We start from the raw sequence: 13,532 nt of genomic DNA, 5'->3' as shown, positions 1-13,532 counted from the left end.
TTCTCCCTGCTGCTTTGGATCTCCTAAGCAACCCTATCCATCTATCACTCTGTGTTAATTATCAGACAGAGGAATTGATCATCCACAGCTGTGATTGGCCAGCCGTCGCATCAGGCCAGATAAGACAGGTGTGACATCACAGGAGTGGTGACGCTGGGCATGTCATGCTTTTTTTTCCCTCCCCAACCCTACCACTGACAGACAGACAGACAGACAGACAGACAGACAAACAGATGATAGGAGAGGAGACCTCAGACCCCACAGAGCACCTCTCACTGTCTTTCTTTGTCTAACGTATCTACAAATAGGGCGGCAGTGATTAACAGACACTCCGTTTTAGTCTACCCGGGGACCCTGAAACTTCTGTTGCTGACAGACTCTCAGGAATCATGGTCCGTGTCGCAGCTCTGATTACTTTTCTGGCATGTGTGGTAAGTTGGTCTTGGAATTTTTCTTTTTTAGGGAAACTGTAATACACCTACTGGGCAAGCACCTAGTGACATATAATAAATGGCATGATGTAAAATGTAAAATACATTTGAAGACGTGGAAGGAATCCTGATTTATGTGACAATACATGCCAAATAAATGGTCATTTTGCTCTAAAAAAAATATTGCAAAATATTGAAATAATTACACTTTCCATTTTTTTTGCAACAGCATAATAACCTCACATTGCTTTATTCTCAGACTCCACTTCTATTCAAAACTACACATTTTTACAAGGATATGATCTGTGACCAGGATTGAAAAGTATTAGAAGACACTGAATTGCTTCAGTACAAAATGAAAGTAAAACAGTAGAGAGAAATCTACTATAGTACATTTTGAAAAACGAGTTTAAACTACTTTCTAAAGAAATATCAAACTGACAATGTGCACGTGATACAAAACAATAACAAATAAATGTAATATAATACAAAAAAGTGACCACTTGTTCACAGGTCATGCCTGAAGCAGAAATAATAAAAGTGAAAAATGAAATTCCCCACTATTCATTAGAAAGTGCAAGGAACGTCAGCTTTGAATTACAGTAGAGAGGCAACAGTAAAATAAAATAAATCTTTCTTTTATGACCTCAAATTGCTTTATAGTTTTAGTTGTAAACAACACAAGCATTAAAAAGAAAAAAAGTAATTTCACCAATCGAATCACGTTATAAATGAATGTCATTGAACTATCAGCAGGCTATTGAACAACGTAATTAAACTTCTTGCTTAATTACATGTAGTACACTTTTCCCCGACACTGTTTAAATGTAAATACAGAGCCAGGTGTTTGTAATGACAAAAGGACCATAAATAACATGGGGGAAAATTATATGAGTTCTTTGTCACAAGGTTAGAGAAGTGCTTTGTAGGCAGTAAGTCACTTAGATAAATGAGATCCTGAGATCAAACATCTTCTGTGGTTGGAAGTTGAACTGTATAGAAGATGTTGAATGTCGAAATTAAAACAAATCAAACCAAGAAGCAGAGAAATACAGCACACATTGAAATGTGTTGTACGTTTTCCTGTACTTGTGTATTGGGTTTGTTCAATCTGTGTTTCATTTGGCTTTTAACATTTTTCCAGACATCTTCATTTTCAAATTATATAATAACATTTATATTCATATTAGATAATCTGATGTAAACTAGTTGTACTCTTTAAAAGATGGCATTTTTTAACATGACTTTCATCTCAATAAGTGTGAGAAAATGTACAATCGCGACTGTTTTGTTACTGTTGTTGGTTTTGGTTGATGATCTCTTAAGAGCACTGAATGAATTAATTCATTCTGTAACATACTTATACCTAACTTGAATATTAAAATGAATTACATTTGATGAAGCACATGTTCCAAGAGTCTACATTTTGTATATATTAAAGAACAACAGTTCAATTTATACAAAGAGTTTGAAGAAAGATAGAATCATGTAAATTAATAAAGTAAAGATAAAAAATTTAAAGGGCTTTGGAAAATACAAATGAACAGGAAAGGTCTAATAGTGAGCGTCACATGAGTAATTTATTGTACATTTTACTCACGCCTTGGCAAAAATGTACGAGTTAATTTAATATTAAAATAATGTATCGATTTGTACTGATTTCTGATTGTGAGCATATTCAAAGTTGAACATATTTGAACATGTTCCATTTAATGTGTCTTGTAACCTGCAAGGTGTTGTTAATCAGCTGACATGGGAGGACACCGTACACTCTTTAGGTCAATATGACCCTGTAATGACATTGTAAATGATAACATGATAAGCAAAAATTGTTGCTACATGCAGCGTTTTAAAATTATATTCCCCGAAACTTTTTATTTAAAGTATTTATTATGGTTTATGATGTTTCACGTTTTCAGAATGAAATAAAGTGACTGTTGGAGGAAGTAGTGAGATCCTTAACTTGTGTCAGAGTATCAATAACACCGCGTAACGATACTCTGTTAAGTAGAATTTCTACACTGAGAAAGTTGTTAAGTAAAGGCAGGTATAATCAGAAAAAATTTTGTTTAAGTGTTAAAAGTAAAAGTATCTTAATCTTAATGAATTCTAATAGCAACCATTAGAGTGCATACCTCTGCCATGGCCCAGCAGTCCCCTTTGTCTCAATCATCCCCTTATCTGGATCAGCACCAAAAGTTAATGCTGTCTATTCCAGGCTCTGACCCATCCTCCATCCAAATGTCGTGGAACAGTAGTTTTTGTGTTATTCAGCTCACAAGCCAACTATAAAACAAACAGACATGGGTGAAAACACAATCTCTGAAGTAACTAGTAACTTAAGCTGTCAGATAAATGAAGTGGAGTAAAAATGCAATATTTTAGAAAGGACCAAGAAAAGATGAGAGTAAATGAGTAAATTAAAAGTACCTGAAATAAACACTGTATTTGATCCAAACGACATGCAATTGTAAAACTTTTTGAGTTCGACATGAAATGCGCTTGAGTAGAAACTGTTTCCTCCTCTGTTCTGGTTGTCACAAGTGTGCTTTCTTCTTCACTTCCATGCAGGTGCTGTCCGAGGCCCAACATGAGCCAGGCTTCTGTGCTTTCTACGAGGAGTGTGGTTTCAACCCTTTGGTAGATGACTCGACTGCCCTCATTCCTCCCACCGTCCCCTGTCTCAACTACAGTCCAGCCCGTCACCTCACAGGAGCCCACTACCTCAAACTCAAACAGGTGAGTGGGTGCTGCCGAGTGTTTGAGTGAAGTAGAGGACTGAATAAAGTCTCTTCTTAAGTATTAAGTGTATTCTATTTGACGACCTGGGAATAAGACTCAACAATCAACTATCTTTACCAGAACTGCCTTCCCCTTCTTGAAGTTATTATCATTATTAATGCAAAATCAAACCTGTTCTTGCCGCAGGTCTGTCCCATGCTGGACAATGGAAAGTCAAACACGTACGCCTGTTGCTCCATCAAACAGCTGAAATCCCTGGAAAGTAGTCTGCGCTTGTCCAAGGTCATACTGCTCCGCTGTCCCTCCTGCGCTGACAACTTTGCCCACCTGCACTGCATCAACACCTGCAGCCCCAACCAGACCCAAACAGTAGAAGTTACAAAGGTCATGAACATCACCACCTTTCAGAACACGACGGACACAGCCGTAGTAGCTTACAAGGCATTCATCAGCACCACCTTCGCCGACAGCGCCTTCGGGTCCTGTAAGAATGTCAGGATCCCGGCCACAGGGGGCTTCGCCATCGGCACCATGTGTGGCCCGTATGGCGCCACGCAGTGCACCCCTCAGTACTGGTATGACTTTCAGGGAGACTCCAGTAACGGCCTTGCTCCGCTGGACATCGACTTCAAACTGATCAACGAGGGAAACACCACTGGACTACCAGCGGGTGTGGTTCCCTACAATGGACGTGCTCTTAAGTGTAACGAGACCACACCGACCGAAGGAGAGGCCTGCTCCTGCCAGGACTGCACAGAGTCATGTCAGATGATACAAATTTCCCCAACCACAAGCCCCTTCACACTGCTGGGGGCGGACGGTTACCTCGTGGTCTCTATCATCTTATTCTGTCTCCTGACATTTGCCTTCCTTCTGTACCTGTTCGTCGCGTGCTTCCTGAGGTCTCGGCGGAATAGAAAGGATGAGGAGAAAGGAAGGGGAAAGGGGAGAGGCAAAGACCAGAACAGCAACGACGTGAATCAGCCACTCATCGATCCCGCAGAGGTGACGTGCACTGACAGGAACAGCCTGGTTGCTCAAGCTTTCCTGAGCTCAAAGTTTCAGTTCTGGGGAACCCTCATGGCTACTTATCCCCTCACCGTGAGTATTTTTAACATGCATAAACAGATTTAAATTCTACACCCCATTCAGAAAAAGAGGCAGCTAATTAAAGAAGGATTTATCTCAGTTGTTTTGTATTCCATCTTCATTTAAGGTGCTCCTGTTGTCAGCTGTAGTCGTGGCTGTTTTCTCTGCCGGCCTCAAGTCCATTGAGCTCACCACCGACCCAGTTGAGCTGTGGTCTGCTACCAACAGCCGCGCCCGCATGGAGAAAGAATTCCATGACACAACCTTTGACCCCTTCTTCAGGACCAACCAGCTGATCCTGACAGCGCCGGGGAGAAAAGGCCACCAGTACGATTCTTTGCTGTTTGGACCGACGAACTTTAGCGGGATTATATCCAAAGAGCTCATCATGCAGCTGCTGGAGCTCCAGACACGGATACAGGTAAGAGCTCAGAACAGCTGACATCGTTCACAAAAGCTTACCGTATGATTTTGACACATTAATGCCTCTTGGTACCCATCTTTTAGAACATTGAGTTCTGGTCAGAGGATCTGAACCGCATTGCCAGTCTGAAGGATGTGTGTTTCGCACCACTGAACCCCGTCAACTCCTCCCTGACGGACTGTGCCGTCAACAGCTTGCCGCAGTACTTCCAAAACAGCGTGAACAACATTAACGCCAAGGTGAACATGACTGAGAACGGAGTGACCGCGGAGGTGGACTGGAGAGACCACTTAATCTACTGTCTCAAGTAAGCATTCTCAAAATAGAGTTTGAAATTGAACAGCGTTTTCATTTGCAGTTGCTCAGGAATTTAAACATGAGCTTCACTTACCTTCCTCCATCTCTTTTCAAGCTCTCCCCTGTCCTTCAAGGACATCACTGATTTAGGTCTGAGCTGCATGGCTGATTATGGCGCTCCAGTCTTCCCCTTTCTGGCTGTGGGAGGCTATAAAGGTAAGTGCCTTTCAGCACCATCGTTTACACATTGAAATACCCGTACAATGAGAACACTCAGTTGGAAATTAAGCATCTCGTTTTTTCCTAGATGAAAACTTCACTGACGCAGAGGCCCTCATCCTTACCTTCTCCCTCAACAACTATGCTCGCGACAACGTCAAGTTCAAAGTGGCGATGCAGTGGGAGCAAGAGTTTATTAATATGGTCCAGGAGTACCGGAACAACCCCAACACCAACTTTACCTTTGCGTTCATGGCAGAGGTACAGTAACATCTGTTTTTGGCCTGCTGTCAAATTTTTTATCAGTTGTCTGCTCTTTTTTTGATGTCCTCACTATAATCCCTTCTTCACTCTGTCTGTCTGCAGAGGTCTCTGGAGGATGAAATTAATCGGACCACAGCAGAGGATATCCCCATCTTCATGATCAGCTATGCTGTAATCTTTGTCTACATTGCAGTGGCACTGGGGGAGTATTCTTCATTGAAACGCATACTGGTAGGTCTTCAGATATCACAGGGACAGGTTACTCATAAACCAGTTACTATCTAGTCAAATGGAAAGTTGGGGGAAGTTTTGTAGTCCACAAAACATTTCAGAGCAAAACTCCTAAGAACAGAGGTAGATGGGGAAAAAACATAGAATATCTCTATCCAGCTATTTAAAGCCAGCTACATTTGTTCCGGACTAGTCAGCAATTATCGGATGCATTGTCACAAGAGCATTCATGTCTGAAGGCTGAATCATACTCTTTTTTTGTGATCCCATACGTGCTACCATGCTAATCGAAGATGGTAACATTAAATGTTTAAACATTAAATGTTAGCATGCTGACGCCAGCATTTCGCTAGGCACGACTGTGTACACCCTCACTCAGTAGACTCTTAGTCTTGTTAAGCTGTTGCTCAATAACTTGTTTTACTATGAAAACACAGATATATAACATGCCTGGCATACGATAAAGCCTCCACTAAGAAAGTACAATTTATGAAACAGTACTTTATCACATATATGATATGGAGAACTGCTTTATCATTGCAGTGTCAGCTGTAGAGGGTTTATCTCTAATGTGAGGCAGGTTTATTGGCCATGAAGATACACAGTAAAAGATACGTGACACAGGTTTACTAAGTTGAATGTATGGCTGGATTGTTATCTCTGTGTGCTGTAGGTGGACTCCAAGTTCCTGGTGGGTCTTGGTGGGATCCTGGTGGTCGGCTGTTCAGTCCTGGCCTCCATGGGCTTCTACTCCTGGATCGGCATTCCCTCCTCGCTGGTCATTCTGCAGGTCGTGCCTTTCCTGGTGCTTGCCGTTGGAGCCGACAACATCTTCATCTTCGTCCTGGAGTACCAGGTGTGTGTATTAGTGCGCACCGTAAATGAATAGTAATGCGTTTTTTGTAAGATGTAAACACCGATTTGACCGATGTTGCCCAACTCTTCCCTGCAGAGGGATGTGCGGAGAGCCGGAGAGACGAGAGAGGAGCACATTGGCCGTATCCTTGGAAACGTGGCTCCCAGCATGCTCCTGTGCAGTCTCTCTGAGTCTGTCTGCTTCTTTTTAGGTAAATGCATATTTAAAAAAAAAAAACAGTTTCATCTTTCAAAGAAAATCTCTGGAACTTCATAGCCAAACAGCATTTCAGAAGTCTCCTAAACAACTGAAGTAGCTGGGGACTCTTTTTAAATGTAAAAAAATAAAAAATAAAATATAAAATGGTTCTCCAGCATAATCCAAGCCTTTGGATGTTCGGAGATCCCAAATGGATTTGAAAAGACCCACTTCAGATGCTTTTAGCTGAGCAGCTACACTGAACATTTCCGCTTAGAAAAGCATGTGGAGAAGTCATAGCAAATCATTCGGTCATGGCACTTTAATGTATTGAACCACTTTACGTTTCCTTTTTTGTAGGTTTTTTTGTACATTTAAAACAATTCCCTTGCTACTTCAGTTCTTTAGGAGAATGCTGCACTCTTTTGTTGTGAAGCTCCAGAAATGTTTTGTGGACTACATAACTTCACCTGATGAGGAGTAGCTAATGACTGTATTTCCTATTTTTTGTTGAACTTTCTACACAATGCCTTTATCTCTACTTGTGTCTGTTGTGCCAATCTAAGGGGGCCTGTCGACCATGCCGGCAGTAAAGTCCTTCGCTCTGTATGCTGCACTGGCTGTACTCATGGACTTCGTCCTCCAGATGACAGCCTTTGTGGCGCTGCTGTCCCTGGACGCCCGGCGCCAGGACAACAACCGCTGTGAACTGGTCTGCTGTCTCACGGTGAAAACGCAGCGTGCCAACAAGCCAAATGAAGGCTTCCTGCTGCCACTCATGAGAAAATACTACGCCCCTGCCCTGCTGAACTGTTACAGCAGGATCATTGTGGTAAAGATACTACCCTAAATTCTGTTGAACTTGTGCTGTCCATCAAAAGATGAAGTTGCTCACAACACGGAGAGGAGATGAATACATTCTGTCCTGTGTTCTCTTCAGATGGTGGTCTTCATCTTCATGTTTTGCGCATCCTTATTCCTCATGTTTCATGTGACCGTGGGTTTGGATCAGGAGCTGGCTATGCCAAAGGTCACTAAGCACCGCACACTTTATAGACATAAATGAACACCTTCGCACTCCTCCTTCAATGTAACCTTACAAAGATTCTTCTGTTTCTGGTGCAGGGCTCGTACATGCTGGACTATTTCCAGTACCTGTACAAGTACTTTGAAGTGGGAGTCCCTGTGTATTTTGTGACAAAAAAGGGCTACAACTTCTCCACCATGGCAGGCATGAATGGAGTCTGCTCCAGCGTGGGCTGCGATGAGTACTCGCTAACCCAGAAGATTCAGTACGCCACTGAATTCCCTGATCAGTGAGTCTGCTCACTTTCATATTCTGGGCAGGAGGGATATATACTGTCTACCTTGTCCTTCACATCTTTATTTCTGACTGACAAATCCTTGAACCTGCTGATATCGTAGTAGCAACCTCTTACACACAAGCCATCAGCCAATCAGATCAGTTAATGATAAACTCAGTTACATGAACGCCACCAAGTAGATAAAGGGTGCCTCTAACTGATTGTGCCAGGCAGAGAGAGCAAACACCCAAAACATCCACTTAATAAGCAATCAAATGAAGAAAAATAATCCCTGGAAACAGCGTGTTATGGTTATGAAACAGCTAATTAATATCATTAATAAAACTTAAGTATCCTGATGTTTTGGGTAAAAGTTTCTCCACCAACAGAGGGGGCAACAGTACAAACATTCTCTCCTCAAGTAGACGCACAGATACCAGATAATGATTCAGCATCTTCGGTCAAGTAAAACAAATAAAGTTCAGACATTTTCTGACAGCCATTTCTGTGCAAAGCTAACTGAACCTCACGCCATATTAATATAATGAAAAAAATATTTAACTTAAAGGTGGAATCAGTAGGTTTTGTCCGAGCTGTAGTTGATTGTTGACGTCAAATCCCGACATTTTGGGTTGATAAAGAGTTCCGAGCAGCAACAAACTGAAAAAAATAAGAAAATCCTCTCCCTCCCTATCTCTCTTGAAATGGCGCAAAATAAAAGTAATTGCCAATAACCCTTCAAATGCATTAAAACTAAAGTGACAAACTTGTATTAAAAAATGTAAGAGAGTACAGATGTTTGTGCTCGAATGTAAAAGTAAGACGTTTAATAAATGCCCAAGTAAAGAACAGATACAGATTTGTTACGTCCCTCCTCCGTCCACCAAACAGCCTACAGCCTACCTGAATTAGCAGTTGGAACACTGTGATAAGAGGGATTATAATTATCAACACACGTTTGCTTCCTTGAGATAAAAAGGAATTATGGGCCCGTCTTATTGTAACCGTTATCAGCTGCTTACTGGAAAACAAGCAAAGCTCTCTCATGAAGGGGGAATTTGTCCAGAAAAACATGAGACTGAAAGAGCACAATATAGCTTTGTCCTCTGTGCCATGGAGCTCCATTGTTGCCCAAAAACTGTTAAAGACCCGTGTAGGAGTCACACCCTTGCACCGAGCGATGTTTTTCTTCATGACAGTTAACGTGGGCATTGTAGTTTATTGAGTCAATCCCACGCACACCACCCTGCTGCTCTAAATATTCAGTGGAACATCAAATGTGTGTTAATCCACGCCTGAAATACTTGCTAACAAATGCAATGTTTACTCCTGTTTCAGTAACTGAAATGAAACTGGTCATTCTGTGTAAACTGTCTTTTTTTTTAAGATTTGCATCTCAGTCTCACAATTCTGTTAGGACTAACACAGACATTTGTGTATCCACCTTCCTTTATCTCACTGATGATCTGTAGATCCTACTTGGCTATTCCCGCTAACTCCTGGGTAGACGATTATATTGACTGGCTGAACCCTGGATCCGGATGTTGTCGTCTGTACACAAGTGGTCCAAATATCGGAAATTTCTGTTCCGCGAGCGAAGGTGAGAATCACTGCTGAGAAAAAAACGCAACAATAACACACATTATTTACTGTGAATTTCCTTCAGAGTGAAGGAATGAAGCTGCCTTGTACCTTATATTAACACTTGATTTATTAACACCTACTTTGCTACCCATGTCTCAACAGTAAAAGATATCTGCAAGTCCAACTGTTTGGGTATTTTGTCATCGAGGCCTAACGTGCCAAAATTCAACCGCTTCCTCCCTGACTTCCTGGGTAACAGGCCTGACCTGCAGTGCCCCAAAGGGTGTGTATTGTAGCTGCGCACATAAAAACATCACAGAATAAAAACAACATTCTGACGGCTTTGTGTGTCTCTTAACAGTGGTCTTGGAGCCTATGACAAAGCTGTGGTGATGGACAAAGACACTGGAGAAATCATAGGTAAGTCATCTCGTGGTTGGACTGGACCTCCCGTCACAGCCTTGTTGGTGTTGATGCCCGGCATCACTTCAGTTTTTTTTTTTTTTGTTTGTTTTTTTTTTTTAACTCGGCCCTTCTTAAAAGACTTATTAAATCTGCCTGCTCTAAGTGAATCTTTTCTTCCCTGTGTTCCCAGCCTCTCGGTTCATGGCTTACCACACGCCTTTAACAAACTCTCAGGAGTTCACTGCTGCACTGCTGAGGGCCAGAGAGCTCGCGCACAACATCACCATGGGCATGAGGCAAATACCGGGCACCGCTCCTGACTTTGAAGTATTTCCTTACACGTATGTACTTTAATTTCCCAAGCGCATTCGTCTCATCTTCTATAGCTCTTCTCAATACTTACAGGACTGTTAAATCTAAGCTTTCTGTAGTTTCTGACTAGTACTTGCCTTCCGTCCCTCTTCAAGGGTGACTAATGTCTTCTACGAGCAGTACCTGACCATTGTGTCTGAGGGATTCTTCACCATCTCTCAGTGTCTGGTGCCGACCTTCGTGGTGTGCTGTCTGCTGCTGGGTTTGGATCTGCGATCTGGTTTTCTCAACCTCATTACCATAATCATGATCACCGTGGATACCGTTGGTGTCATGACACTGTGGGGCATCGATTACAACGCGGTGGCCCTTATCAATCTGGTCACGGTGAGAACATTGCTATGAAAGGGGTTAAAATGATGTTTTTTTGTACATTTACAACATTTGTGGAGTGAAAGAAAATGTAAATACTCAGGTAAAAGTAGAAGTTAAGTAATGTACTTAGTTACACTCCCCTGCTTTTGAGTCCTGAAGTCACAGGAATGTCCATTTTGTATTTTCCCCATGTCCTGTTAAAATCAATCTGTGGTCTTATCCTTCATTTTCCGTAGAGCAAGATGTTCATAATCCATATCATCAACATAACGTGTCATAGGTTCATTTTGATGTCCTTAATTGTACTTAACATGCTCTCACTTTTGAAACCCACAAGTAAAATTCTTGATCGACCTTTCAGTGGTGACTTACGTTCATGAAAATGTAATTAACCTTAACAAAAAACATCGCTTTGCTCCATAAAAGATAATAGGTCATTCATTTTTATGGTTGTTTATCGTTTGACTTTATTACAATCTCTGTGTTTTTTGCAGGCTGTGGGCATCTCGGTGGAGTTTGTGTCCCATATGACGAGATCCTTTGCCCTCAGCATAAAGCCCACACATGTGGAACGAGCAAAGGAGGCCACGGCCAACATGGGCAGTGCGGTAAGTCATTTATAGAGGTAACTAGAAAGGCAAGGCCCAGCAGTCACCCTTTAATTGAATCAAGCCTCATCTGATATCAAATAACACACACTTAAATCCACTAGATCTGGATTTTTATTAGGATCTCCGTCAAATTGTACTCACTCATAGAAACCAGACACCTTAATATGTCTGATTTTCATCAAGATCCGTGCATTATTTCCTAAGGAATTTGCAAAAATGTTTACAAAACCAACCAACCTGGTGAAAACACAACCTCTGTGGCAGAGGTATTAAATATTCGTTAGTTAGTGCCACACGCAGTTTTTGTATAAATATCATTTCACAGTAACAGCTGCCTGTGTTGAATATGTTTATTTGTACCCTCTAGGTGTTTGCCGGTGTTGCCATGACCAACCTTCCGGGCATCCTCGTGCTGGCGCTTGCCAAAGCCCAACTCATCCAGATCTTCTTCTTCCGATTAAACCTTATCATTACACTCTTGGGGATGGCTCACGGACTCGTATTCTTACCTGTGCTGCTCAGCTACTTTGGTACGTACTTTATAGGGTCTTTTGTATGTCTGCATCAAAGAGGTGTGAAGAGTTTTTTGTGATTTTTTTTTGTTGTTGTTGTTGTTGTCATGTCTCCTTTTCTCAGGTCCCGGCGTGAACAAAGCAGTGCTGCTGCAGCTCCAGCAGGAGAAAGAGAAGGCCAGGCGGGCGCTAGAGATGAAGAACAATCTGAAACAAGCGTATGAGAACATAAGCTATGAAGACACGGAGACAAAACAGGAGCCAGACTCGAGCTGCACGGAGCCCTCCAAACACGTCGACGGGCCTTCAAAAATGAAAGAAAGCGAAGTGGAGGTGAAAGAGGAGAGAATTGACCGTTTCTGAACACCGACGACAAAACTGCTGTCATGAGTAAATACCTCTGTAACAAACTGAACATGAGTGGACACAGAAAAGGACAGGTATAGCAAGCAAAGAGTCATGTAATAAGCTCCGTATGGAAATCATTAACTTAACTATGTACCTCAATCAGAAACGGACCAGTGGGACTGAAGACAGCGACACAGTTGTGCAATATTTCTGAGCAAAGCGTGAGTGAACGATTGCGATGAGAGTCGACCTCCCTGTCTCGACAACACGTCTGTCTTCAGAGCACTGCAAGCTGGGCAAGATTTGTTGTTCATTCAGGAATTGTTTGATGGGACAGGAAGTCGACAAATGTTCTTGAATTACTCTTTTTTTTTTAAATAAATGTAATTATTTTGTATGCATGAATGTTTGACATTAATGTTGTGTAGAGTGATTTAATGGAACATACACTCCGTTTCTTATTTTAGTTTCTTCAACAGCAGTATGATGGCATTGCTGTAAAATGTGCAGTCACTGAAAAAGTATTAAATGTGCTTAAACATTCAGAAGTTTTCTTAAGTTATTTATGATACAAAAAGGAGCCTCTGCACACGAGATTCAGCACCGTAAAAATGTGATCTACAGCTGAAAGCTTGTGGATGGAATTTTTATTTATGTGTGTGGATGTTTCTATTTGTACCACCTGTTGTTGATCTTCGAGCTCCTAGCAAAGTCAGCCGGGCGAAAGCTGGACACTTTTCTGTAATGATTTTTATTTCAAAATGTTTTCCCCTTTGAGAAATGTTCCCATTCTCTCCATTTTATCCACATTTTCTAATGTGCTCTAATATTTTGCAGAGCCACACCCTATTTGTTAAGAGGCAGCATCAAGAAGAGGATGAATAGATGGAGCTATGCGCACATATTTAGCGTAAAATACCAAGTTAACAGTGGTGGAATGTAACCCAGTATGTTAACTAACTAGTGAGTAAATACTGTATAAGTACAGTCAGTGTTGTAAAGACCACCCAAAAGTCATCCCTGAGTAAAAGTAACAATATCATGATGAAATATGATTTGGTAAAAGGTGAACCATGTGAACAGTGGTTGAGTAAAAGTCTTAATAAATGGTATAAGTGAATAACACATATATTTACATGTAAATATATCCAGTGGGTCGACCTATACCGCTTGGCAGACTATCGCTCTGGTATTCAGTTTTATTTTAAAACATTTGATTTCTTGCTCTGATTAAAGTTATTTAATAAATGTAGTGAGCAAAAACTACAACATTTAGCTCCAAAATGCAGACAACTGGAAGCACCAACTAGCAGAATATGGAAATACTTGG

The 13,532-nt window shown here is 41.5% G+C and overlaps 1 protein-coding gene across 1 annotated transcript; it reads left to right on the top strand.

Moving 5' to 3' along the window:
• Positions 1–201: 201 nt before the first annotated feature.
• Positions 202–12,747, top strand: npc1l1 (NPC1-like 1). The gene is made up of 21 exons (XM_030418320.1): positions 202–431; positions 3,003–3,170; positions 3,360–4,274; positions 4,390–4,683; positions 4,770–4,993; positions 5,099–5,199; positions 5,291–5,463; positions 5,569–5,697; positions 6,371–6,553; positions 6,650–6,764; positions 7,318–7,583; positions 7,692–7,781; positions 7,877–8,067; positions 9,528–9,655; positions 9,802–9,922; positions 10,001–10,059; positions 10,235–10,385; positions 10,512–10,743; positions 11,226–11,339; positions 11,710–11,872; positions 11,979–12,747. The coding sequence occupies exons 1-21, from the start codon at positions 390–392 to the stop codon at positions 12,215–12,217; spliced, it is 4,098 nt and encodes a 1,365-aa protein (XP_030274180.1). The 5' UTR covers positions 202–389; the 3' UTR covers positions 12,218–12,747.
• Positions 12,748–13,532: the final 785 nt, after the last annotated feature.

The sequence above is a fragment of the Sparus aurata genome, chromosome 5, assembly GCF_900880675.1.
Source record: "Sparus aurata chromosome 5, fSpaAur1.1, whole genome shotgun sequence".
Classification (NCBI taxonomy): Eukaryota; Metazoa; Chordata; class Actinopteri; order Spariformes; family Sparidae; genus Sparus; species Sparus aurata.
Note: the sequence above shows the minus strand (reverse complement) of the source record. Positions and strands in the feature narration are given on the sequence as shown.